Below are 237 nucleotides of genomic sequence, written 5' to 3'. Positions count from 1 at the left end.
CCTGCTGCCGCCGCTCGCGGGGCGCCTGAGCGGGCAGGGACGGGGCGGGCCGCCGAGCGCCCCCGGGCGAGCACCATGCGGCTCCTGCTGCTCGCCCTGCTCTTCTCGTCCTCCTTCGCCCGCGCCGGCTGCGACCCCAAGATCGTCAACATCGGCGCGGTGCTGAGCACCAAGAAGCACGAGCAGATCTTCCGCGAGGCGGTGAACCAGGCCAACAAGCGCCAGGGCACCTTCAAG

At 72.2% G+C, this 237-nt stretch overlaps 1 protein-coding gene across 1 annotated transcript in view; it reads left to right on the top strand.

Moving 5' to 3' along the window:
• Nucleotides 1-46: 46 nt before the first annotated feature.
• Nucleotides 47-237, top strand: part of GRIN1 (glutamate ionotropic receptor NMDA type subunit 1) — an 81,868-nt gene continuing 81,677 nt past the window's right edge. Inside the window, exon 1 of the mRNA XM_019510275.1 lies at nucleotides 47-237. Within this exon, the coding sequence (XP_019365820.1) occupies nucleotides 76-237 (162 nt within the window). The 5' untranslated portion in view covers nucleotides 47-75.

The sequence above is a fragment of the Gavialis gangeticus genome, unplaced genomic scaffold (genome assembly GCF_001723915.1).
Source record: "Gavialis gangeticus isolate Ggan-Ray unplaced genomic scaffold, GavGan_comp1, whole genome shotgun sequence".
Classification (NCBI taxonomy): Eukaryota; Metazoa; Chordata; order Crocodylia; family Gavialidae; genus Gavialis; species Gavialis gangeticus.
Note: the sequence above shows the minus strand (reverse complement) of the source record. Positions and strands in the feature narration are given on the sequence as shown.